Below are 26218 nucleotides of genomic sequence, written 5' to 3'. Positions count from 1 at the left end.
GCGCAACATGTATGAGCAGGAATTAGAAGAAATGAAAAGGGTTACGGCTGAAATTCAAAGAAATAGCCAGTCAGTTATGAGTTCTCAGAAAATGAATAGCGAAACATCGGAACCGTTATCGACAGCGCTTTTATCGTTAGGAGATGTTATACGTCAACAATCCGAGACCTTTGAAAACGATAGCGATAGCGAAACACAATCCGATGATAATTTAGAAATAAGGAATGAAAACAAAAATATAACTCCTGATGTAGACAATGTATCGATGGAACCAGAGAATCCGGTTACTATTAACGAAATTGAAAAGAATGTGAATGAGCGGCCTGTACGAAATCGACGTAAACCCGAGTATCTGTAAGAATACCTAGTGTAAGAATTATTTTATATCAGCGATTATTGTACAAAGCGTAACGTTGTAAATTTCTTTTCTGTCCTAACGCAAAAAAAAATTGGATGTAAAATGTTTGGAGACCAAACAAACGTAGAATGGCCGAATGTTAGCGACTAAATAATAATATAAAAGATTTAGTATGTAAGCTTAGTTGTATGTGTATGCGTGATGGAATGGATGGCGTGAGAGTCGCGTGTACGTTCAACGTTCTTTTTCGGGAGTTGCGCTCCGGAGAAGAGATCGGCGATTCAAAAGGAAAAGTAGTATTTTTGTTGGATGCCTGGCATCGTTTGAACTTTAGAAAAGGCAGTGTGCTGCGAGAGTGATTTCATTAGTTTTAGTTTATTAGTTTTAGAGTTTCATTATTAGCCTTTAGATTATTTAGTCTTAATTAACTGTAGTTAAACATTTATAATATTAAGTAATAAACCTTTCAGTTACTTTTCAAATATTGAGAGTTCGTTATATTTTCTTTGTGTGTGTGAATCATAACACAATGTATAACGTCATATATTCGTATGTAAGAACATTTTTCCGACAACTCTGAATTATTGACAATTTTTTTACTATTTTTTTATTTACTCTTATCTATTTAATTTTTATTTCAATTAAATTTTAGATTATCATAAGAATGTTGGTAAATTTGTTAATCTGTCATCTGTTGATAACAACGATGAATTCATATTTACCGACAAATCCAATGTTATATCATTCGAATCAAAACAAACCACTCAACGAACTACATTACCGACCGTATACAAATATTTTTCTCGCAAGATGGCGCGTCGATTTTTAGTGTATCGAAGTATCGAATCTAATGGATTCGATATTATTCGATTTAAATATTTGCAATAGTAGCCATTTTGAAAATTAGCGCGTAGAATAATTTTTCGTCTAAGGAAAGATTTTTTAATAGAAATAAAACTGTTTTATTTTTTTTTATTATTCTAAACCGTGTTATTAATTGTGCTAAATTACTAAAAAAAAAAAACATTTTATTCTAAAAACAAATGATAAAGTATGAATTAACGAACGAATATTGTAAGTAACATTTTGATTACATGCATGTAAGTAAAACCTTACAAACTTTGAGAAATTTCTATAGAATTACTTGTTGAGCAAGTACTAATATATTTTTTGTATATTTCACACGCAGGATTTAACCCTGAATGCAGTTCGCTGCTTAACACATTGATTGTCAGACATATTTAGAGCGTCTTGCTTTAAATTTTAAAAAATTAAAATAATATTAAGTTATTGAGATATATAATATTGTAATGGTATTTACAATAATTGATAATTAATGTTTTTTACATCATATAAATATTTTATTCAACTTTTTAAATAATTCTTAACGCAAATAACCATTTGTAATTAATCTAAAATTGCAGCACACACTACGAGATATCTCGTAGTTGGCAAGTCAATGGGTTAAAGAATTCAGAATGTCGATAAGTTGGCTGACTACTGGCTGATAAGTTATCTATCAAGTAAATCTTAGAAAAGTAAGTACATATATTCAAATTTTCAATTTCTTATCACGCTACGTTTTCCTAGTATGATATTCTTTTAATAAAACTTAAGCCAAATTTTTGCCTACCAATTCGATTTTGTAACAGGAAAGTATACGACTTAAGTAAGTAGATTTTTTTCATGTTACCTCAGTATAACTTATGTTTTCTTGATACAATGTATAACTCATGGAAAGTATTTGTCGCAGTTCACTCGTAGACTTTCCTATCTAAAGAATATATGCTTATAATAGAGAAAGAACTTTTTATCAAATCTTGATATTATACATAATTTTGTAAAGTACTTAACTATTATATAATATTTGTTATGAGTCTATTATTTTAACTTGTCGAAGAAGATATTGTTGTAAAAAAGAAAAATCAGTGTAATCATTTTGAGAAAAACAATGGTGTACATGTATGGGAAGTGTTAGCTCTAGGCAGGAGGGTAAAAGGAAGCAATACTCTGTAAGAGAAACGATTTTGTATTATACTCACGTTGTAACGTTTGTAGTGTGACACGTGCAGCCCTTGCCACGTGCCGTGCTCCAGCCGATCTAAATCTAATAACGCAAACAGCCTTACAATAACGTACATCATACACGGCATCGTTTGGTGGCCGGAGGTAACAGGACACCATGTGAACTAATCGTTTCGAAGTGGTCTTGGAGATCCTGTTTCGCTATTTGTTAAATCGAATGCGAGTTCTCTTGGGACTGAATTGGTCGTCCACCATGCGCTTTCAACGATCAACTACCATCCTTATTGCTTTTTCACGATATCGATTATTATCACGTTAACTAGACTAAATGTGAACTTTTACAATAGTTGTTTGTTGCTTTTATTGTTGTAGAAATTCGTAATTTGAGATGTGTATTGAGAGATAAAAAGTTATTTTTTTTTTATTTATTTATTTCAAAATTAACACATAGTAACAAAAAGTCTAAGAAAAAAGCCAGTTTTAATATTTCTATCATTTTATTTAATAATATACTTAACAATGTTATGATCGGCATAACTATTTCATTAGTTAATTCATGTTTTGCAAGTGTAACGCAAAATCAAACAAGGGTGACGTACGAATAACAAAGTTCTTAAATTCTTAAACGCATACTTACTAGCAATCTTGCCAAGAATAAGGTAGATCCACGACTGTAAGTGAGATATTGAATTGTTAATCGATAATTGATAAGTTTAATTTATACGTATTGTGCATATATATATGTACACACGTATAATTGTAGAAAGAGAAGAGAGAGAGAGAGAGAGAGAGAGAGATAGAGATAGAGAGAGAAATAGAGAGAAAGAATGAGAAAGATAGGTTGATGATGTCAGCTAACATAATATGGTCCATCTTGTTTTAATTCTCAAAAATGTAAGTTTAATTTATTTTAATATACAACGACGAGAGTGCTTGTACGTTCGAATGTCAACACGCGCATTTAAACGCATGCGTACAAGAACGACGCGCCCCTACGAAAGATGTGATTGTGTGCGTGATCGAATTAAAAACTGTATATAATAATAACCGAATATGATATTTTATTTAATTAAGATCACAAAAGGATTGAGTTACGTTTTATTTCCAAAAGAAGATTATTTCCATTGATATTTCTTAGGAAATAACGAGTTAAGAAATATTCGATATGGAATAAAGGAATTTTTTACAATAATAATTCCAACAACGGCTCGTTCATATGAGCACGTTTATACAAACTTGTTCATACAAACGATACAACGAACGTTCCTGTATACTCGTAGAAGTGTGCTGGAAAAATCTGGGACTAATCGAAAGTTTCGTTTCTCGTTGATGTATAATATGGCTTCGTATACTTTCTTCGTGATTCGTGTGAGGAGTATTCCCGTATAAGGGTTGGCTTATCAAACGAATTTCGATATCGATTGTGTGTTCCTTCGATAACAGATCGCGCTCGGTCCAACTTTCTCTTGTGTCTCAGTCAATAACATTTTGTTTCTTCTCCAATTAGAATATGTATGTATATGTATAGATCATCATTGATTAGGTGGAAATACTGTGAGAAATCAAAGATGATCGTAAGAAATTAGTTGGTTATCTCGAGTGTGAAGGATCGAGGAAGGAAACACGAATGGAATGTTCGTGTTCGATCGACGAAAGGTTCGTTAAAAAATTGGATGGCGTTGGTACAATTATACGGATAAGCTACGGGCCTTATTTTTTGTTTTTTTTGTGTTTTTTTTTGTTTTGTTTTGTTATCTTTTCATTTTCTGTTTGTCTACGATACTATTTACAATCCTATATAACTTTAGCTCTACGATCGCACTTTTTTTTTTTGAATAATCGTCTCGCATATAGTTTTATCATTTTGTACATCGTAACAATATTTACAGATAATTTACAAATTACAATATGTTAAATATTATTCTATCTAGGCGAGATTAGTCTCTTAAAACGTAGGTAGGTTTGGATGTTCGGAGCGAAAGGAGAGATGATTCGGGATGGTAGGGGGAAAAGGATTGGGAAGATCAAATTTTGAATTCGAAAAATGCCTTTACTAAAAACTATCGAGTCTGCTTGCTCATCGCTAAGCGATATGTCCTTCTAATGGTGTCACATTTTTCAATATTTTTATTCTTAGATATATGTATATTTATATATAGACATATATATTATACAGATGTACAATATATATTATGTCTATATAATATATAATATATAGATAGTATATATAATATATATTATATGTAGATAATATATATTATATGTATATCTAATATATCTCTAACGCAATGAAGAAATGTTACAATAAATTAAATTATAGTTAACATGATACATTGTCGAATATAATTCGTTTTATTTTTTTTTTTAAGTTATTTTTAATAATAAATTAAAAAGAAATCTTCTTTAAGTATTAGATCTATGTGACACCATTTCTCGTTGTACGATATGTATGATTCCTTAATTAATCCGAGCATAACAATTCGAGAATCTTTCCGATCGTAGAATTCCTTGCGTCGTCGAGAGAGATTTGTTAAATCTTACGACAAAAATCGTACGCGATGGAGTTATCTCACAGTTTTATAGAAAGAATGGAATAGGAGAGAGAGAGGAAGAGGGATAAAGTGAGAGAAAGAGTGAAAAATGGAAGAACAGAAGAAGAAATAAAGAGAATGAGAAAAAGATAGTGAGTGGAAAATAAAGAAGAAAGGAGATAGAAATAGAAAGGTTAATAGGAAAGGGGACATCGCGGTTGATCCGCCCTTATCTCTCGGCACGCAAAGTCCTCTTCCCATGATGATACCAGCCCTTCATCCATCGGAGTCTTACATCTCATAACATTATTTGCCATTTGACGAGAGTAGCGGACTGCCGGCGGTCGAGTAGCCTTGGCTGCATGTTGGCAACACAAATGGATTCATGTTGAACGGTGAGCCGACCACCTCTCCTAATCCTACAACAGGGCCACTGTCGGTTATACGTTAGTATAATCGCCTCTTCCGTCATATATTTCATTTATACAGAAATTAATACGGTGTGTGTTTAACAATTAAAAAGAAACAAAAAACTAATTAAAAAAAGAAAAAAATAAGAAATGAAATAAGAAACATAGGTGACAAAAATTACTAAGGAAGAAGAACGTGAGAGATATCATGAAAGGTATTAAAAAGATAGACGGATAGATAAATAGATTTAGACTCGAGCATCATTTTATATGACCATTTATGGAAATATGCACGTAAATGGGGTTTTATCCTTGAACCGAACCCGATGCTTCCCTTTCATTTTACTATTTTCAGCGATACTTTTTCTACGACTATATTTTTTTTTTATTTCCTTTACCATTTGTTTGTATTTCTTTTCTATCTTTTTTTCTTTATTTTTTTTTTCTTTTCCTACGCATCGAGTTCATGGTCGTTCTAGTCTCGATATCGAAGTTCCATCGTACTTAGGGCACGATTCCATATGCAGACACGTGCCAACGAAACGATCATTCTAACGACTTCGATGACGTCCTAGATGTCGTCGAACGTTCGATATTCTACTAGACGATGTACGAAAAAGGCTCGTTATCTTGCTTGATATCGTTTTTCTAAGGTAGGTAAGTAAGCAATTATGGAGGAATCAAATTGGGCAGAAAAAGCGGTGCATTTGTTTGAGATTTAATCTTATTTTCATTCGGACTTCTCATTCAGATGATGAAATCAAATGGATAATCAAGTGTAAATTTTGTTTAAACGAAAGATCGTAAATGAATGTACCTACATTCTCGAGTCTCGTCGTTTGTGCATGTCTCTCTGATAACTCTTTAATCTCAGCGCGTAGGGTAGTTGTGATGGTGATGGTGGTGGTGATGGTGGACGGTTAGCGGTTACTGGGCGGCTGTAGCGAGGTGGTGCTGTGTGGACCAGTGCGGTGGGACTGAGGTGGTCGGTGGTCGTACTACAGGGGCGAATGCACTCCCGTCCCCGGATGTATAGAATATGCCGTATTGTTCGTGCGCTAAAACGAAAATTCCACATAAGGAAAAAACCATAAAGAGAGAGAGAGAGAGAGAGAGAGACTGAGTGTATGAATGTATGAATGTGATCGATGTGTCCTATGTTTATGTGTGTATGCGTGTATGTATGTATGTGTGTATATGAGTGCGTGCATGGGTGCTCTTGCTAATCGTGTAAAGTAAGATGATTAAGCGCAACATGCACGAGATCGAGGCATTTCAACGAGCAAAGCAAATCGAGAACTCGAGTTTTTGATTTATAAACGGGGTAAAAGTGAAGAAAAAAAGAAATAAAGAGGAAGATAAATAGAAAGAGTAAAGAAAAAAGAAGAAAAAAAAAAAAAAGAAAAACTACAAATAAAAAGATAACTTACGTGATGTGTATAAAGTCGGACTTCCAGTGTAGGGATTTGCAACGGAATAACTGCCGTTGGTACTGTGGCTGTGCGGTGTGCTAGCCGAACTTCCGCAGTAACCACCACCGGTTACAACCCCTCGCGGACTAGCGCTGCTGCTTTTGTCTGTAAGCGTCGTTCGTACCCCCGACGCTACCACCTACGCTGCCCCCTACGCTCCCACCGCCCCCTCCGCCACCTGCCGTGGCTCCTGTCGTCACGGAACTACCGTCTAGAAACAGAAACCTGCCCGTCAGACGAACTCGTAAGTACATATATCTCATCGCTCCATTGTATGTCGCATGGCGGCTCGCTTTGATACGGACCGACAATTTTTCCTTGACATGGTTTATATCGATACTGTTTATCATTAATCTGTTTTTCTTTCTTGTTGTTTTTTTTTTTTTCTTAATTTACTTATAATTTTGTTCAATCCAATCATTTTGGTATAATAAAATTCTCGCGAACGTTATATTGTACATTTTATTAATTATATTTTTTTTTTCCATAATTCATTCAAGCGATATTCAACGTAAAACTTTATTAAAGAGTCGACGACAGTATCAATGAAAACTTTAGCAAAATTATGAAAGACGTCGGTGAAACCCCATGTTTATCAATTTTGTCAAATGGATCTATTGGATACTGTCTCGCGCTTGTCTTTATATCCTTTCTATCGAGCGACGAGTTATACATGGTGAAAAGTTGTTCAGAGTTTTTGCTACTCACCGTCCGTCCACTTGGCAGCACTACCATTTTCTTGCACCGTCACTGCAAGTTGTCCTGTGTACGAGTTGAACGCTGTCGCCGAACTCGAAGTCGGGGGCGCCGGTGGATGTCCCGCTCCTGGACTCCTCGACGCCCCCGTGATACCCGCGTTTCCGCTCCTTGGCATACTGTACAATGCTTCCGCCAAATCGGCAGCACGTTTTAAAATGATTTCTTTTGGCAATTTTTCCGGATCCCCTGGATGTCTTGGAATTAATTTTTGTAACCTTTGAAATCCGTAGTCGATCGTTGGCTCGTTTAATGCTGCAATTTGTCAACAAAAAAGAACACACGTGTTTTTTGTTTAATATATATATATTTTTTTGTTATTTATCTTTCCTTTTTCATTCTTAAGTAACACACTTACACACGTAAACGAATCGGCCAGGTGCTCCTTTACAAAATTGTTTACTTTTGTAAGATAGCGTAACTTCAACGACACCCGGTATTTCTCTATGCGGCGTCTGTACTTTGATCGCGCTTGGTGTAATTATCTGTAATGAACAAATTTACAAATAGGATCGTTGCGTCGGTCTGTCTAAACGAACAAAATGTTTTTGTATCGTTTGTCAAAGGGGCGTGTTCTTGGTGTTTTAAGAATTAAAAGATCTTAACCTCACTCCAAACCAGCATAGATCCGAAGACAACTTGAAGCCCATCGAAAAAGTTTTCGCCGATGATTATCACGGTAGCTCCACCCGTCGTCCAACCCTCGTTCGGTGATATCGCCTTTATACAGGGTGTTTGGAGAGGTAGAGGTTGATACAAACCTGTGAAAAAAGATATCAAACGTTAAAAAGTTTTGTTGTTTTAACATGGATAATAATTTGTACGAGATTATCACCTTTTCTGAGTTAGAGCGAAATGACGACGGACGAAATAAGAAGGAATAATCGTTTGCGGAAAGAAAAAGGAAAGAAAGAAAGAAAGAAAGAAAGAAAAAAGAAAAAAAAAACAGGGATAAAAGTGTCTAGAGAAAATCGTGGCTGCATCGAGGAATGGGATATGGAAAATTATCTGGATATTCTGTTTATTCGTTCGAGGCCAAGTGGCAGATATATTTCTCAGAGTCATGGGGGTGGGTGGTTCCGGACGTGGAAACGGAAAGGACGTACGGAGGAGAAAGGTAGAGAGGAAGAGAAATATATATAACTATATATATATATATATATATATATATATATATATATATATATATATATATATAGAAAGGATGAGGGAGAGAGAGAGGGAAAGAGAGAGAGAATGAGGGAAGAAGAGAGGACGAGGGTTGGAGAATTCAGAGAAGGGTTGTAACAAGAAGGAAGAAGGGGGTGGGGGAGGACGATCGGGCCGCCGGTGTCTCTGCTTGGAATTTATAACCCAATGATATCATTTTGTACCCCAGCGAAGCCAAACCACCCCCGGCACCGACCCTGGCAAAGCGGAGCCACGGCAGAGTGGCTGACATCATGGTATATTGCTCCCAGTGACGCTCAAACACTTTCCACTACGGATCCATTCTGTGAAGATAAATCTCACGAGCTTAAGAGAGACCACCTACCTATAACTATACGCGCCCCATTCAGGATGTTCTACGTTGAAACTTCTCTCTTTTAAATCCATTAGTCTGATTCTATCGATTTGGTTTGTATTTTTCTTTTTTTTTTTTTTTTTCGTTTAAACCATATCAAGTTAAGATCGCTTGAATGACGATTAACGATTATGGAAAGGAGGGAAGAATGAAAAAAAAAAGAAATATTAAATGGATAATAAGTTTAAGGGGAACTAAAGCGTTAAAGAGTTTCGACTTTGATCTGAAAACTGAGATTCTTGAATGGGACGAGGGTATTTATTGCATTCGATATACAAGAAAGTCGTTAAACGGAAGCAGCCGTTTTGGCAACCATCCTAGGTAGGGAATTGTCGAGCGATTGGATGGTGGGGAGAAAGAAGAAGAGAAACGTGGGAGGTGGAGTAAGAGGAAGAGGAGAAGGAGGAGGAGGAGGAGGAGATAGTGGTGGTGATGGTGGCGGTTGTAGTGGTGGTAGAATAGAAGGAGGAAATGGAGGAGAGTTGAAAAGAGGGATTCGGTAGAGAAGACCGGAACAAGCGTACCAACTCGGAATAAATAAAATCCTCCGTGCCATTGAATGGTAAGGGGTGCTACTCTCTCAACCCTCTGCGATCCTCTGCAAGCTCTTCCTTTACCACCATCGTAGCACTGTACGAATTCGAACAGTCACGTTGTTATTCCGACACCCGGGATTGTTTACACAAATATTAAGGGTTCTTTTTATGATCGCGTTTCGTTAACGAATAGAATAGAGTTGAGAAAATATCTTCCAAGTTAAAAATCTTCTTCTCTTTGTACAAATGAATTAGAAATAAAAGAAAAAAAAAATGAAGATGAATAAGAAGAAGAATAAGAAGAATAAAAATAAGAATAAGAAGAAGTAAAAATCGAATGATACACTGGTAGGAAAAAGAAAGAGAAACGTCGTGGCAAGCTTTCTCTCGGTCCTTTCTCATTGGTATGCTCGTTCCAGCGTTTCGGGGGTAGCTCACGAGGGGATTTGGAAAGAGTGGATGTGTTGGTGGTGGCGGTATGGCGTCAGTGGGCTTGTGAGGGTGAGCGAACGGGGGTGGTGCCACGAGATAGCTTAAACTTAGCATTCACAAACCAACGCGCCACGGCATGGTCGGCGTGCGAAAGAAGGAGACGAGAAAGTAAAAAAGAAAGACAAAGAGAGCAAGAGAAAGAGAAAGAGAAAGATAGAAAGAATAAAAGAGCGAGAAAGACGAAAAGGACGAGGAAGCGAATGGAAAAGAAGAGGAGAGAAGATGAGAAGAGAGAGGAGGGCCAATTCCGTTCTCTCTTCGTGTCTTTGCTCTTGGTGTGGCAGCCAACCAGACAAAGGGAAAAAGAAATAAAGGAATGGAGAAAAGGAATAAAAGAGAAAGAGGGAAAGGAAAAAGAAAGGAAAGAAAAGAATAAGACGATGGGAAGGGGCAAGGGAAGTTGCAGGAGAAGGAAGAAGGATCCTTCGTTTTTCCGCATCCCATTGATTTACATCTTGTCTTGGAGATGTTGGAACGACGAGCGAGAGAGACTCCTCAGAAGAGGAATAAGAAAAAGAAAAACATAAGAAGTAAGGGAAAAGAAAGAATGAAAAAAGGAAAGAATGAAAAAGAGAGAGAGAGAGAGAGAGAGAGAGAGAAAGTGGATTGCAGGTGAGAGAGTGAGCGTAGCGGGGGTATCCGCGCGATATCAGCCGTTTGTATGCGCGACTGACGCCAAACTTTGCTGAATTGCCCTATGACTCCTTATATCCCAGCCTCCTTCGGCCCTCCTCGACCCTCCTTACGATTCCGCCTCTTCACCGTACCTTCCGAGTCGTTATACCGATCCCGAAGAAAACCCCAGCACTCTCTTCTCTCTCCTTGTCTCTCTTTCTCTTTCTCATCGTTCGGATACGCCGCGCACGTGGAGCAACACTCGCTCCTACCAATTGCGAGTGACAACCGTGAATCGTTTGGGAAATCAGCTTTGATCTTTCCAGTTGTAAGGATGGTGGAGGATGTAGGAGGAGGAGGAGGAGGCGGTCTCGAATCAAATTGCACGTTAAACTCCATCACGATGAGGTTGGAATAAATGTCAAGATTACGGATACGTTTCCTTTTCTTCTACCAATTGCAAGGATCAATTTGCATCGTTCAATTTGTCGCGAAATAACTGTGTGGAGAGTGAGTGGGAGGGAGGAAAGGGAGAGAAGGAGAGCGTATTACTTAACGACGTTACCTTTAAACGAGAACGTATAACGGACTTAATGGGATCGATTATACGCCACTGAGTTGCCTGAGAGGAGAGAGAGAGAGAGAGAAAGAGAGTGAGTGAGGTAGATATACTGGCTATGCAGGGATCCGAGAGACGAACGCTTAAACTCGATTACCCAAGTTACGCCGCTTTAATCGCGTATTATGATCGTAATCTCTTCCGTAAAGTATCGTCCCGTTCGAAGTACACTAAACTCGAGTATCGAAATATATATATATATATATTGAGAGAGAGGATCGAAGAAAGTAAACTCGATCATCGATCGTGATATTGATTATATTAACGATTTTGAAGAATGTTTTATTCCAAATGAATGCATTATATTATATAACATTATTATCTTTTTGTGTTTCTACTCACTGTTGTACTCGCCAGGATCACTGGGGTCCAATCGTTTCGCTCTACGTCCGTGTTTACTATTGTTGTGTACAAACATGTTATCGGAGACCGCTAACCATGGACCTTCCACTCCGACTTGCGTCGATATGATCACCTGGAACATAATTTAAAGATTAGCTAGAAATCGAATATAGTAATTAGTTAGCAGCGTGTTTAATATAATACGTGATACGTATGTGTATATATGCATATGTAATATGTAATTATACGTGTCCGGAGTAATGATATAAATGAACGAACACGATCGTTGTCGATGAAATAAACTCACGAGACACGTTTCTCATAATTTAGCAAATTTCATGTCCCGATTAACTCAGTTGGGGGCAGGTGAAATATGCTAAAACGTATAAACGAAGTAATCGAAGCGTTTAACGCGCGCGAACTGTTCTCTGCATGATATACAAACTTGGAGTTTGCATTTTTTTGCGAGAAAGCAAACACGATCAAATTCGTCGGATGTGATAACGCGTGTATGTTTATACACTATGCATGCAATTCCGTGACTCTCGCGGTTTTTTATTTTGTACATGGATGTAAAGAGAGAAAACGTGTGTATCTCCGTGCAAATATTATAAAAGATAAATACAGATAAATTCGCGTTCAAATGCGTTGAAATAAAGATGATACGATTAATATTAATTGAGTTAGGGGAATCTATTGTAAGTTTATTTTCAGTTTTGTAAGAAAATTTAATCGAAGGGAAGGAGATTTCTCACGTTCCGGATTCCTTGGGCGCGCGCTCGCGTGCGAAGTTGGAACATTCGTAAAATCGACGTCGAGAACTTTTGTCCACACAGTCAAAGTTTTGCCAAGTTTCTCGCAAAGTCGGTGGTATTAGTTGGGCGAATAACGCGGTGGCAAGTTGCGAAGAATAAGAGCGGGTTAAAGGGTGTTCTCCTTCAGGTAAGCGAAATTTTCGTGGGTTTTGAAGGGCTGAAATTTTAATTCGTAACTTTGGACGGTAAGCAATCCCAAAACAAATTCGAAACTGCGATAAGTATTTTAATTTTGGTTCAGCGCCCAACCTTCCTAAATATATATATATATATATATATATATACCTTACTGAAAGAAGGAGAAGGGTACAGTAAGAAAACGTTTGGTGGAAGTAAACGTAAAGGAGAAGAAGAAAGTGGAACGTAGAGGAGTAAAGGGAGCGGGGTAAGGGGAGGGAGGGAGGGGGGATGAGGGTAGAGGAAAACGCGCGACGTGGTTTTTGCTAATTTATTTTTTAATTCTGTCTTTTGTCTCAACGAAAGGAGGAAAAGCTAGCTGGATGGCGAGATACGGGCGTCGGTCCGTAGAAGGATCGTAGGAGGGGTCGTTAGGGAGGATAAGGGATGAAACGGGGGAAGGGACGGGTTGGCTGATGCCGTGCTGAGCTAATTGCCAACCCCTTGGATTACAAGTCTTCTGGATGGGGCTCTCAACTTTCGACGATGGCCGCCCATCGAGAAATTCTTGTCTTTTCGTTGAGGACGTTCCTTTTTGGAAATTAAAAAGAATTGTTTCTTACGAGAATTTTTACTTTAAATTTGTCAAAGTTGTTTGCATTAAGACTCATAATTTCAATTTCATACGTTTTAGTATATGTTTTACGTTAAAAGTCTCGTAAAAGGATAATTAATTCAATTTTTAATATGGAGGATTAGAAAAAAAAAAAAAAATAAAAAAAAAAATAAAAAAGTTTTACGATCTTACCTGAAATCGTCTCATGTCGCGTGGGTTGCCGGCATTCTTAAGGCAGTTCTGGTTGCATTTGAGAAAGAACTTAAGGAAGAACCTGAAAGCAGAGAAACAGGGAAGCCAGTTAAATGGTTGACAACTTGTTTAACGCTCTTCAACACCGAGAACTTAATTAGAAGGTGAATTTGGCTGGAAAGCAAGCTTGAATATTGCATAAGCCAATCGCGAGGCTCGTCCCACTCGCTTCTATTATTCAGTATTTCTTTAGATTAAACGTCGGCCCCTTAGCCCCATCTCCCTGACCACGTGTTATTCGACCTTTAAAGTATCTACGATGTATATATACGTTTATATACATGGGTATAGGAAAATATGCTTGAGTGTCACAATGAAAATGTCAGAGGTTTATATTTCAAATTAATCTTTATAAAAAAAAAATCGTTACCTTTATAAATAGCTATAATTATTATTGAGAGAAAAAAAGGGCAAAAAAAAAATTTAGGAGGATAAGGGGAGAGAGAGAGAAAAAATAAAAGAGAAAACAAAATAATATACATGAAACACAATAGAAACGTGAGGATTTTTTAGACGGACGAGCATCACGAGAGTTGTCCTCGAAGCTTGACGTCGATAGAAAAAGGGTGAACGATGAGAGGGAGATGGTGTTCGTGAAAAACCGACGAAAGAGAGCGAGCATAAAAGAGAAAAAGAAAAAGAAAAAGAAAGAGAGAGAGAGAGAGAGAAAAAGAGAAAAAGAGAAAGACAGACGATAGAAAGTTAGACGCGCGCAGACGAGATCGAAGTAGAACTGGTGCACTGCTGGCTTTCGTCTGCGGGGAACCGTTCCTGTATGTTGAACGTGAGGATGTGTGAGAGTAAAAGGAAGAAAGAGAAAGAAAACGAGAGAGAGAGAGAGAGAAAGAGAGAGAGAGAGAGAAAAGAAAAAGAGGAGTAGGGTTCAGGCAAAAAAGCCGGCGGCTCAATTTTCATGAATTATGTAGAATATCGAGGGATATTGAATTCGAGGAAATTTTTCGACTGTGCCGTGCTGGAAGCCGCGGCCGTTTCTGAACGAAAGCAAGAGAGAGAGAGAGAGAGAGAGAGAGGGAAAGAGAGAAAGAGAAAAGGTGGATCGGAAGGTTGGTGAATGTTGGTAAAGGAGAGTAGAAAAGAGGAGAGAGAAGGGAGTGAACGAACGAACGAACGAACGAACGAGTCGAAAACTCCCGGATATATGTATAGGCGAGAGTCGGAGGAAGATCGGAAAAAGCGTAGGAGACACGTAGGAAACAATCAGGAGGGCCGAGACGCGGAGAGAGATAGAAGGAAGGGTGGTTTACTGGGTGGCTGCTAGGCCTCCAATCCCGTGGGAGTACATTGTCATCCCCCCGCGGAGTGCGTTCCCGCGATCCGGGACTTCATGGAAAAATCAAACACATACCTTCTCGACTAGCGTGTTAGCTTTTCTTTATTTTCTCTTTTTTCAACTTTTTCTCTCTCTTTTTTCTTTTCTTTTTTTCCTCTTATTTCGCTTACTCCGACACGCGCGCGCGCGCGCGCAAATCATCGCGAACGAACAAAATACCGAAGGGTAACTGCGATTTCGAGCATCCCTTTTATTCTCTATTACAGCCCGTACCGTTACTTTTCTTTTCTTATTTTATATTCTTTCACGCGTTAGGAAAGAAAAAAGACGATTGCTACTTCATCGAAAGACATCGTTTAATATTATCTCCGGACGAGATGTTATATATATATATATATATATATATATATATATAGATATATTCTTTTAAGTTTCTATTTTGGGGGGAAGGGAGGTTTAATGTTATATACTGTGTTTGATCTATGATATTAGATTCGATCCTTTTTATTATACCGAAGAAGTGTTTTAAGAAATATATCGAACTGTAGGAATAATAAAGTACCACATTATTAGGATATCTATTGAATTTGTTAAATATTAAATAATAAATATTAAATATTAAATATTTGTTATATAATTAAATATCGAGAGCATCTAACATGTAACACCATCTATGAAGAAAAAGGTGATTCTTCCTAGCGAGAGAAAGAAAAGGGGAAGAAAGGTATCGATCTTGCGTAGCACGCGTTTCGTATCCGTTTCGAAGGACTTGTAGTTTCGGTGTGAATGCACTCTATCTTTCTATCTCTCTTTCTCTTCGATATACACACACATACACCCTCTCTCTCTCTCTCTCTCTCTCTTTTGCTACTTAAAGGCGTCGAGCGAATTTAATTTCGTTTACTCTTAGAGAACGTTAAGATGGTATCGCGAATGCTGGATGGGTATTCAAAGCATTGTACCTCGGCTTATCGCTATCGTGGATCTTGCTCTAAACACGATGTCTCCGTTGCGCTCGAGGCGTCGTGTAACACGAAGAGACTACACGACTACCAACTACGACGACGACGACGACGACAACAAGGACAACGACGACGACGACGACGCCTTCTAGTCGTTCGTAGATAGGAACGCCATCGAGTGTACTACCTGCATCTACGATACTACCAGCGTAAAGTGGCCCTTTAACGGCTATGACGACGGGCACGAAGACAACAGCCAAACGACTCGATAACGTTTTCATCAAATATCCTATCCAACTAATTTTCTAATTTATTTATATTTCAACTTTAACATAAATCCTACCAAAAATTCAATAGAAAATAACGCAAGATATAATCACAGTTATTTCGTTGTTGTTGTTTTTTTCCTTTATCTTTTAACGCAAAGAATTTGAGAAACACTGTCATTGACACGAGACGAAATATCGTCTACGTTATTCGTGGATCTTTGTCTTATCTCGACCTGTCGTGATCGATTCGATACCGATAGCAGCATTTATCGGTATTAGAAGAGTATCGCCATGGGAGATGAAAGAGATTCGTTGCTGAACAGAACTAAAAGAGAATATTATGACAGACAACACATCCCGGTGTACCTACGGTATTTATCTACCTATACTCTCGATGCTTTTTTACTTCTCCCCCACCTCCCAATTCCGAACCTTTTTAGATTATATCGAACTTCAATAAGGATACTTAAACTTTTTGATATGTTTTGATTAGTTTTATTTCAAGGTCCATCGGAAATAGAATAGAATTTTCTTTTTTTTTTCAAGATAGACCGTAGGAGACTAACTGTTAACGACACTTCGATGTCGCATATTACGACACCTCTTCTCCGTCTTCTATGGTATCATCTTCCAAGCATTGGCTGTTAGAGGCTAATGGATTACGTTACCGACTGATTCAAATGCGAACTGGATTTCATTTCAGGCACCCTTCTCGGTTCGGAGAAAGATAAAGCAGAGAGTGAAAGAGAGAGAGAGACAGTGATGGTGTTGTATCGCGAATACAGCTCGTAAAGAAAGAAGAAAAAAAGAAAGAGAGAGAGAGAGAGAGAGAGAGAGAGATAGTGAGAAAGAAAATGGGAGAGGTGTCGTTGGGGGTAGTTTCTTACAGGGGGTTCAAACTCGATTTCGATAGTCTATTAGATTTTTCTCCTTCGCTGTAGTCGCTTTCTTTCCCTACTTCTCATTCTTCTCTTTTTTTTTTCCTATATACCTTTTGCAAGCTTCAACAAGGAAAAATCTATTCTGGATTGGAGGCGAGAAGAACACCCGGTAGAGATACGTTTCGCTTAAACCCCCCCCCCTTCCCTTCCCTTCCCTCCCTCTCCTCCCCCCGCACCTTTTTTCTACCCATCATCTACTTCTTTGTTGAGGGTTCTATCTAAGCACCGGAAGCTAACTCTCGTTGCAAGTCGCACGCCGTTTCAACGTGTAAAACTTAAGGCCTCTTACCTTCCTTTTAGATGGAATAACGTTTTAGGTGTTACGAGAGTTAAACGCGAGGATTATTCATGATTTATCATATAACAGCTATGAGAAATATTGTTGGAAGTTTTTTTTTTATTTTTTTTTTTTTTTTATAAGATTTCAATGGAAACTTATAACATATATAAAAAGAATATATTTTTAAATCTTTCACGTATATATGACAAATGTTTCGATGCCACTATTTGATCCAAGACAAATATTGTATATTATTATTAAAAAAAAAAAACAAAAAAAAACATATTTTAATAATAAATCATACACCATACGAAAAATGTCATTTATTCTACGTGTAACTCTCTTATAGTAGATAAATTACGTTGGAACGATACCTAGAAGCGAACAAAGCTTTAATTTTCTTTTTCACCTAATACAGGAGAAATACGTTGTAGAGGTAGTACAGTATACCGAGCGAGTTATTGTTCGACTGCTAACGACGAATCAACGTCGAATAAAAGATACATGCGCAGGGCGATTGACGAAATCATCCCTGTGTCGGTTCTCGAGACTAGGTACGGTTGCCCTTCCACCGAACCGAACAAAAATGAAATAAAACGAAGTTGTACGCTTTCCAACGATAAGGGGTGGTGGTGGTGGTGGTGGAAAGGGTTGAAGCGCCTCCTCCTCCTCCTTCTCCTCCTCCTCTTCTTCCTCCTACGCGTAGTTCAGGCGTCGCGGCCGGTAGTATGCATGTAGAAAAAAAACGTGCATCGTCCGCTGTTTCAACTTTTACAGGGAGCAACTTCACGGCGGCAATGAACGAACGAACGAACGAACGAACGAACGAACGAATGAACGGATGAACGGAATCGACAAAAAAAAATAACACGCGCGAATGGGAAAAGTCTAAATATCGAAAGAGAGAAAGAGAGAAAGAGAGAGAGTGAAAGCTTAAACAGACGGGGGTGGAATACGGGGCGAGAAATGTGCGAGCGGCTATCGTGTAAACAGAGTCAAATGAATTCAATCAAACCTTGCAATAAATCATCGCCATTCGCATGCCAGTTTGTTTGTTTATATTTCCCGTGTACCAATTAGAGGTTTTTATTTTCCACGCCACTGCTCCGAACGCTTTTTCTTCTTCCGATTAAAAAAATCGATCGATCGCTTTTTTTTCTTTTCTTTTCTTTTATTTTCTTTCCATTTTTATTTATTTATTTCTTTTCTTTTATTCCCTTTTTCTTCCCGTTTGTTAGTTTTGTTCCTATCGAGAATTTCTCATTCTCCTTTTTTTTTCTTTTTTTTTTTTTTTTATAATATATTATATAATCCCTATAGAAAGAAATTCTTTAACTAAGCGAAGAACATGAAAATCTTTTTAGAGTACCCATTGGTATCGACAGGATGCTTAGGAATCACCCGTTAGACTACGCTCGAGGGCCAAGTCAAGAGTAAGTACCTTCTGATCTAGTAAATATATTTCCACCAGAGAGCGAATGGATATAGGGAGCTTACTAGGGGACTTACGCGTAATAGTTCCAAATAGGGTGGCATTACGCGTATCAGAAATCCATTTTCTCCCACGTCGGAGAATCTTTAATCATGTTTTCAGCGTCTCTCGTCCTCTAACGTTTTCCTCGGTTCTCAACCTCCTCCTCCCCCCTTCCCCCTTCTCCTCTATGGTCCTTGTTCTCGTCGTCACCATAAAAATAAAAAAAACGGATATAACGCGGTGTAAATTCAAGAGGAAGATTTCCGATCGATCCCCGAGCATCGTACGTAACTACCCTCTGGATTTTTCTTTTCTTTTCTTTTTTCTTTTTTTTTTTTTCTTTTTCTTTTTAAATAAAGATATTTTATCGTCCTACCGGAACGATCGAGCCATTTGCAGAACGCCGCCGTTCAGAATTCATTGCATGATACCGCTCTAAGGAAAGCTCGCTCTTAGCGGATACGGTCCCCATGGAATTAGAAGATTCCGGCTTACTTCATGGAGAGAGAAAGAGAGAGAGAGAGAGAGAGAGAAAGGAAACGAAGGGCGTGTCCGATGGTATACTAATGACCTATTAATACGATCGATCCTTACTCAGCGATTTTATCGACCACGAAAAGTCATTCCTTTTAGTAGAAACCTCATTACGATTCTTCACAGTCGAATTTTCTGTCCAACTTACAATTAGTTGTTCTACTAGTTCGTTATTGTCAATCTTATAAGAATATCGGTCGAGTAAGACCGATCGACCTTGTGTCGTTGGCAAAAGGCTAAGGAGAGAGACACGCGTACTGCGAGACCTTTCCACACTGGATGAAAGAGAGGGTCAATGCAGCATCGAGGTCAAGGAAACGATACTAGCTAGATTCGATACTACGTTCAAAGGGTTGCTTCTATCTTTCTCTCTCTCTCTCACACACTCTTGTACTCGGATCAAGGTCGATCCTTCTATCAAAGCGATAGCTAAGAACTCAGTCTACGAGCGATCTGATATATTTTAGTAGGAAAATGCCTGAGAGTAATCGCGAGTGCATAATGCAGAGGCGCAGGACGTCAATTAGTAAGAATGTGTACGGAGGTCCGTAAGGTATAGGAAACCACCTAGAGCTGTATACCTTGCATACACCTTAACTGGGGTTAGTAAGGGGTTAGCAAGGTATCAAGGGATGCTTAATGTTTAACTAACCTCCATTACGCCCCCTGTACCACCTTCATACACCCTCTCCTCCAGCCCCCCTTCGTTTTCTACTCCTGCACCAACGTCATCCAGCATCCACCAGCTCTTTAGATTCACTGCCTTTGCCTTTTCCTCCTCTTCCTTCTTCACCTCCTCCTCTTACTTCACTTACTCGCAGGAAGTATTAAAGATAGGAAGCGGCTAAGAAGGATCATATGCAGGCATCGACTAATTCGAAAAATTATTTTCCGCGAATAAAGTTCTTTTTACTCGATAAAAATAATCTGAATCGAGACAAAGTAATTTTCTTTCATTTCTTTCATCTTTTTATTTATTTTTCGATATTCTCTTTAAATCCAATCGAAATACGCTTATATGTCTATTTGAGTATCTACGAATGTATAGATAGAGGAACGTGGCAAAGTACCACCACTTGAGAGTGAAAGATAAGAATAGTAAGTATAGGTGGTTTGACATGGTGCAAGGAACAATGCTAAATAATGAATATTAGTCGGCTAGTCTTCTCGAGTAAGAAGGAGTTTCACAGGTCTACGTCAGTAACATTTTCACGTTGTCCGTAGGAATTAAACGAAGGTGAACTTAATTTACACGAAAGCCAACAAGCCGGACGAAACGAATGAGCTGAGAAAATACTAGGGGTACTGGCGGTTCACTCGTTCGTAAAACTCGTAAGTACGGAGAGAGAACTACTCGTGATAACGCTTGTTTGACCTCCTCTCACCGAGCTGACGACACAAACAGCGTACCTTCCAAAGTGACGTAAGAGTTTATATGCGTACGTGTTTTAGCTACGTAAAAAGAAATAACAAGAGAGAGAGATAGAGAGAGAGAGAGAGAGAAGCTCTTGATGAGAAAAGAAAAGTTTCGAGAGACAATGTCTTCTCAATAAATCTCAAGTTACGAATGAAACATTCCAAAGCTCCACTTTGTAGAGAAATTAGGACCGAGGACAGAGCTGGCGGTATGTCTTTGTGTTTACGAAAGGAAGAGGAAATCAGGTGCTCTCGCGTGTGCACGCAACGAGAGGGCAAGTTAACGAAATTCCAGACAGGAGAGGGTGGTACCGTTTGCCTAAGTCCTAAGATGTTACAAGAGCTAAGGCTATTCGCTAAGGTACTAGAGAGACGCTGCATAATTCATAGCCCAAGTAATACGTCTTAGTAGTTAGAACGTGGATCGAACTAACGCACCCTGTCGTGGGCTCCTTGCGTTCTACAAGCTTACAACCACTATTACGTACTATCCGCCACCCACCGTTACCACCCTCCCTTACTTCTCTCGCTCTCCTATACTAACTATATTCTATACTCCCCATTCCCTCTCTCTGGCCCCTCGTCACGACAGCGAGATGCCCCTAATGGCAGTCTATCACATTAAGCAACAAGACGGCTCGAGAGGCCGGCTGCCATAACTAGATTTGCCTCGCGTTGCACGTACGACGCATCAACCGACGATTTACCACGTATCGCGTAGTTGGCTGTAACTATTAACTAATGTTAAAGCCGCCGTTGCACCGCGCCTTGCACCGATCCAACGAGACTATACTCGGTACCGCTCTCCTTGCTCGGGGGACTGATGAAAGATGCATGATTTCTGGTCTAAGAATGAGAGCCACGTTATACTCCTAGGGTATATACCTACTAATACTAGTACTAATACTAATACTAATACCACACCAACAGTAGCACGTGCGTTTGCTTTTACGATGTACGACTACAGGATTTCTTTCTTCATTTCTTTTTTTTTTTATTTTTCCCCTTCCAAATAAATTACCAGAAATAATAATCGAATATCGATACTCCAGAATATAAACTATTTTTTTCTTTCGACATTTCTAACGTCGACAAATTTACCTTTTGAAATACGTCCTATTTTCGTTATCCTTCAGCCTTCGGCTATATTCGGACAAAGCACGAACCATTTCCATAAACGCATCAGACCCTTCGCTAGAGTAAAGCGACTTAACTCGACTGAGGACGATTCCTTTGCACGTTGGTATGTGTACATACGTACGTAAGTATGACAGAGAAAGAGAGAGAAATAGTGAATGAATGAGTGAGAAAGAGAGAAAGCCCGCTAGGTGTACGCGTGTACGCGCGATTTATTAATGCCTGCATTTAGATACGGAGCCCCCTGGGGCGACGGAAAGGGCGGTTAGGACCCTCTAAAGTTGCCGCTGTCAAATATCGACAAAAACGCTCGTAAGTCGCGCATGCTCACGCAGACACGCACGCACGCATACATGTTCCTTTGCCCGAGGGAGAAAAAGGAAGAGTACTCTCTATACATTAATACATATATGTATTTATATGTATAATATATTATATAAATAAATACACTTACACATATACCATGCATTTCTCTCTATATATCGGAATATACAACATTCGTATTCGAAGAGAAAATGTAATGCGTAAGATTATTTCGTGTATGATAAATCTGAAGTTGCAACAAGCGGATCGACGTAACCGCGTTAAACTCGACTATCGTACGATGAACGACTTCTATTTGTAGTATATATGTGTACATTCATAAACCTTTATATATGTATTATATTGCATACATATACATAGAGATATACATATACGCTTGCGGAAACTGACGCTCGCGTCAATCTATTGTGCCTGTAAATCCTCCCGAAGCTCTCGATATCCGTTTCGTTTCGATCTATCGAATGCGAATCCATTTATCGAAACACAAACTCGTTCCATGCGTAATATCTACATCAGCGAATCTGTAACTAAACTACTACTCTCGAGAATGACGAATGTTTTTTTTAGAAATGAGTTATTTTTTTTTTCTACTTTCGACAATTTAAATGTATATATAATACGCGTATATAAAATATTAATATAAAATATGTATATAAATACGTCAAGCAAACACACACACATACACATATACATGTATATGTATATATATAGAAAATAACGGGAGCGTAAGTTCAGGAACAAGAGTTCGTTTAATTCCTATTAACTTAGTTGTTTGAGCTTCGAGTTTGTCCTCGAAGAGGTAAGGTTAAAATGTGATTTTAATATTCGCGGCTCCTTTGAGAGGAAACTCGTGAGTCTTCCTTAACAGACTTAGCGAGGGAAACCATCCTATCCCTGAGTATCTTCCCAGTCCTTTCCCACCGGATAGGCAACCCGCTTTGAAGAACCCTACCTAGTTCGAAACTCGGTAAAATCCACGACTAGCGTGTTTCGGAACTTTCTCTTCAACTCTTCTTTCTATACTTTTCCCTTATCTACCTATCTTTCTTCTATCCTCATCCCCCTATCTTCGTTACTTTCAATCGTTTTATTTCTTATTTGTTTTATTTTTTTATTTTTATTTTTATTTTTATTTTTATTTCGATCACATTGATGTGAAATAAGAAGAAAAATCGAAAGTAAGTTAATGCGATATCTTTTATAGATTTTATAAAAGGGATTAAAATCGATCTATCGAAATTTTCATAGAGAATAAATTTTCGTTGTTGAGCATGTAATAATTTTCAGGAAACTCTGGTAAAGGCGATAGTAATCGTAACCCATGAATTATGCATTCATTTTCTTTAGATATACGTGCTATTCCACGGTTTTTCCACGTTTAAAACCATATATGTGAATGTAAGTATGTGTATACATGTATGGATGTAACGGTCTGATTTTCGTGATTATACCAGAGGAAACCGCAAAACCCCCTCAAAATGCAAGTCGCAATGGCAAATGGGATCGCTATCGGGCTTTATTAAAAAATATGTCTTAATTTTGCCGCGGGCCACGTTTTTAATTTCTCCCTATGGACGTTCTTTCGTACGCCGATGAACGAACGGGAGGGGTGTGAAGAATCGCCGAACGAATGGACTCAACGTGCGTGTAATTAATATCTCTACTACGTTGTAGAACTCGTCGTTCTGGTTAAATGAAAATCTCGCCCATTTTCCAACATTATCATTTCTCGTAATATGCATAAAATACATTAAGCACATATTTACGTATTATGATAAAAAAAAATAAAAAATCTATTCTAATCTTAAATATCATTTATTGCCGGTGTAAGAATGTAATTGAAAAAACGAATAAATTTGTTTTAAGAATTACATAAATATACATGCATATATACATATATGTATCTATACATAATTCGATAATACGATTTCGAGTTAGTTGTTACTTTCCCATAGCTAGATCGTTCTTATAATCCGAACTGTTTACCCAAGCAATTGCACTAAAACGCGCTCGTACAAACGATATAACCAAGTCGCGTTTCAGCCTACGAACAAATCTACGGGAGCACGTCGAGGGTCATAAACTCGCGCGGACCGAGATAAGATTTCGTTCCTCGAAGATGATTTTTCAAGCTTCTTTATCCTTCTTTTTCTCCTTTAGTAGGATGGCACGAGTTTCTCTCTCTCTCTCTCTCTTTCTATCTTTTTCTTTCTTATTCCATACTCCCTCGACGAAGACGAGCGGTTCTTTTTCGGATCGAATGCAAAGCGGGTCGACGAATTCTTGCGTTGTAGAAGAAAGAAAGAAAGAAAAAGAAGAGATAGAGAAGATGTAAAAGAGAAAGAAAAGGAAGAAGAAGAAGAAGAAGAAGAGAGAAATACAGAATGAGAGCAAGAGGCTTTCAAGTTATCGTCGTTGGTCGGAGTTTGGGAGGTTAGCAGTCGCCATGTTGGCAGGACATGGAAGCACGCAGGACAGGACGCCGTAGCGGGCCGTGCAGGGGTTGCCATGGTGATCTCATGGGGAGGGCATTCGCCCTCTCTCACCCTCACCAAGAGAAGATAATGCTGCCTCCCTGCTTGCCTTCCTGCTTGGCAGCCTGTTCACTCGCTCACTCGCTTGCTTGCTTGCTTGCTTGCTTGCTTACTCGCTTGTCTCACTTTCTACCAATGTTGCTACCAACCGTCGTGATATCAGAAGCTCTCTGGCAATAAAGCAAACGTTCGTGCTTCCACACCGGTTTACGAGAGAAACGTAGAGCCGCTTTTCCCTAGGACACTCGACGATTATGAGCCGACAACCGAGTCCGATACTTTGTCCTACGACGATTGTGGAATTTCCTTCGAGATATTCCGTTCCGTATCAGCGAACGTTCTGCTGATGTATTTAACACGATCTGTAGCAAGCAACTGACCTCTCATGTGTATACCTAAGGCATTATATACCTAACACTATGAAATACAATAAGACACTTACAGATACTACAGACATTTATTAATATCATATAGTTTTATCAAAATAAGTTTCTTCTATGATGAGAGATAATATAGTTTTTCTTTTTTTCTCCGCTTTTTTTTTTCTTTCTTTCTATATACAAATACCACTTATTTCCTTTCCCCGACTGTATTTCCACCCTCGCTACGACGAGTGACTTTTTTCTTTTTTTTATTTCTTTAGGAAACTAAGACGCACGGGCAGGAGGCGGATGCTTCGACAAAGTGTCGTCGTATTTTTGGTTTACGGCGTCTGAGCGTTTTCGACGAGGAGAAGGGTATAGAAGGGTAGGAGGAATAGAGAAACGGGAAGAGAGAGAGAGAGTGAGAGAGAGGTTGGACGATCACGAGGGTGGAAAGTGGGTGGCTCGACGGATGCGGGGAGTGATACCAGTCCCAAAGGTGCCGTTACAATTAGACAGCGCTGCCAACTGCTACAGCCTCAACCGCTAAATAACTTACCGGTGCTGACAACCCGACCGCACACTGTTACCGCTTGTTGCCGTCCTACGTAATACTACGTCGTTACCTTCATGTGATCTCACACCAAAGAAAAGCAATGAGTCTTTATTCCATTTTTTAGTGTTTCCTTCCCTTTTATCTTACAGATAATTATCGACGTAGAATTGATATTTAGTTAGATAATCGTAAATTAATATTAGTTAGGAATTAAGTAGTACGAGATTATTCGTTTTTTAGTTTTACAACAAAAGTCCCGGTACGAACCTACTCCCTATTCCCTAACAAGTTTTCTAACAAGAGAATAAATAGCTCGACTAGATCGATTAAAGAGAAATAAACGCGACTTAGGTGAAAAGAGAGAGAGAGAGAGAGAGAGAGAGAGAGAGAGAGAGAGAGAGAGAGAGAAAGAGAGATGACCTTGCTCTTCAAAGTCCAAATAAGAAATGGTATAATGGGTTTTATCTTTTCCTTTTGAAATAAGAAAAGTATTCTCTCTATCTTTGGTAGTGTTTGATCCAAATTAACGGCGATTATCGATATATATATATACGTTAGTGCTGATCGACGAGGCAAAAAGATCATCTGTTCTTTCTCTATACTATATCTATCTTAGCA

General features: G+C 38.5%; 1 protein-coding gene and 1 long non-coding RNA gene across 2 annotated transcripts in view; one reads left to right on the top strand and one right to left on the bottom strand.

The window, feature by feature from the left end:
* The first annotated feature begins 891 nt into the window (after window positions 1-891).
* Window positions 892-4374, top strand: LOC107065381 (uncharacterized). The gene is made up of 3 exons (XR_001475600.2): window positions 892-1432; window positions 1783-1896; window positions 2417-4374. It is a non-coding gene; the product is annotated as an uncharacterized LOC107065381 (long non-coding RNA).
* kn (EBF transcription factor knot) overlaps window positions 3422-26218 on the bottom strand; it is a 129909-nt gene continuing 107112 nt past the window's right edge. The window contains 8 exon segments of the mRNA XM_089178169.1: window positions 3422-5333; window positions 6755-6896; window positions 6898-7007; window positions 7505-7807; window positions 7911-8037; window positions 8159-8313; window positions 11721-11853; window positions 13461-13542. Of these exon segments, the coding sequence (XP_089034295.1) occupies window positions 5221-5333; window positions 6755-6896; window positions 6898-7007; window positions 7505-7807; window positions 7911-8037; window positions 8159-8313; window positions 11721-11853; window positions 13461-13542 (1165 nt within the window). The 3' untranslated portion in view covers window positions 3422-5220.

Source organism: Polistes dominula, unplaced genomic scaffold (assembly GCF_049000335.1).
Source record: "Polistes dominula isolate Pdom_NZ unplaced genomic scaffold, Pdom_raw_medaka contig_373, whole genome shotgun sequence".
Taxonomy (NCBI): Eukaryota; Metazoa; Arthropoda; class Insecta; order Hymenoptera; family Vespidae; genus Polistes; species Polistes dominula.
Note: the sequence above shows the minus strand (reverse complement) of the source record. Positions and strands in the feature narration are given on the sequence as shown.